This window comes from Aplysia californica, unplaced genomic scaffold, assembly GCF_000002075.1.
Source record: "Aplysia californica isolate F4 #8 unplaced genomic scaffold, AplCal3.0 scaffold00989, whole genome shotgun sequence".
Lineage (NCBI taxonomy): Eukaryota > Metazoa > Mollusca > Gastropoda > Aplysiida > Aplysiidae > Aplysia > Aplysia californica.
The window spans coordinates 175,300-177,047 of record NW_004798259.1 but is presented as its reverse complement, the minus strand read 5'-3'; the positions used below and the strand labels follow the sequence as shown (position 1 = coordinate 177,047).

Here is a 1,748-nt window from a genome sequence, read left to right as displayed (position 1 = left end):
AGAGAGAGAGAGAGAGAGAGAGAGAGAGAGAGAGAGAGAGAGAGAGAGAGAACCCCCTCCCTCTAAACCAGTGACAAGATTAGGCCCCTGAGGTACATCCAGCACCACAAAGCCCCAGGTTTGTTGACATGGCTGCAAGTGTGTGTGTGTGTGTGTGTGTTTGTGTGTATGTGTGTCTGTGAATGTGTATGTGTGTATGTGTGTGTGTGAATGTGTATGTGTGTGTGTGTCTGTGAATGTGTATGTGTTTGTGTGTGTCTGTGAATGTGTATGTGTGTATGTGTGTGTGTATGTGTGTGTGTGTGTGTGTGTGTGCGTGTGTGTCAGAGAGAGAAGACACCCCCTCCCCCCCCTCCCTCTAAGCCAGTGACAAGATTAGCCTCATGAGGTACATCCAGCACCACAAAGCCCCAGGTTTGTTGACACGGCTGTAAGTACATAAGTCACACACAAACCCCCGGGCGACACAAACCCCCCGGCGACCCCGGCGACACAAACCCCCGGGCGACGCAAACCCCCGGGCGACACACGACACCACGTCTGTGGCACAACATTGGGAGGCCGGTCACGCAGTTCTCAGACCTAACACAGACTGGCCTCACGGGTGGTTGGCGGGTGCTCCTGTGTGGTTTGCTCCTTCTTTCCTATCAAACATCTATCTTCCTTATCTCTCCTTTCTTTCCTATCAAACATCTATCTTCCTTATCTCTCCTCCTTCTTTTTTTGTGTTTGTTACTCTCATGTAACACGTCTATTCTTCAGCACTTATATGACCTTATTGTGTTGCAAGTGCCGTAAAACTCTTACTAAAACAAAAAGACTGGCCTACACTGACGTCTGTGGTGTAGCAGTTAGGCTCTCTGCTGTCAAACACAGGGGACCAGAGTTCAATTCATGAGGGGTGGGGAGAGAATATTTCATCGAGCATCTCGGTCTTTTTTTTTCTGGGATGCTGTATCCCTCTCGTCCCGATAGACAGGGTCACAGGTCAAAGTCCAACTGCTTTTTGATCGAACATGGGGTCGTCGGAACACAAAATACATGAAACACACCACAGCAGACCACCTGCCAACCATCCACATTGAATCGATGGGATGATGTAGCCTGCCCTCTAAGTGAGACAACTTGTATGGATGTGGGGCGGGGCGTAAACATGCGCAATACTCTATCAGTGAGTCAACTTGTTTAGTTCAGTTTTTAATAAAAGTTTTACGGCACTTGCAACACAATAAGGTCACATACGTGCCGAAGATTAGAGGTGTTACAAGAGAGTAACAAACACAAAAACAGGAGATATCAGGACGAAAGATGTTTGATAGGAAAAAAGGAGCAAACCACACCAGAGCACCCGCCAACCACCCACAGATACAAGCTTCCAGTACTAACCTTGTGTACTGTGTCCCTCTCGGACATGACCAGAGCGTACTCCTTGACCGCTGCGTCTTTCTCTGCCCTCAGACTCTCAAAGTTCTTCTTGAGCTCTGCGTGTTTGGCGAAGGTCTGGTTGAAGTCCTTGCAGAAGTCGTCGCGCTGTTTGATCACCATGTTGAGCCGCTCCTTCACCTGGCTGTGCTTGATCAGGCTCTGGGGACACACCACGCACAACACGCTCACAACTACATACGCCACACAACACGGTCACAACTACATATGACACACAACACGGTCACAACTACACACAACACGGTTTACACTGGCTAATGAACAAATCCACAAAACAAATGTCCCAAGCCCACTTTACCCGCCCC

At 48.9% G+C, this 1,748-nt stretch overlaps 1 protein-coding gene across 1 annotated transcript in view; it reads right to left on the bottom strand.

Annotated features, from left to right (window-relative positions):
• Positions 1 to 1,386: 1,386 nt before the first annotated feature.
• The window catches only part of LOC101857987 (disks large homolog 5), a gene marked incomplete at its 3' end in the record, with an annotated part of 6,071 nt that continues 5,709 nt past the window's right edge, over positions 1,387 to 1,748 (bottom strand). Inside the window, 1 exon segment of the mRNA XM_005111035.2 lies at positions 1,387 to 1,584. Coding sequence (XP_005111092.2) covers positions 1,387 to 1,584 — 198 coding nt within the window.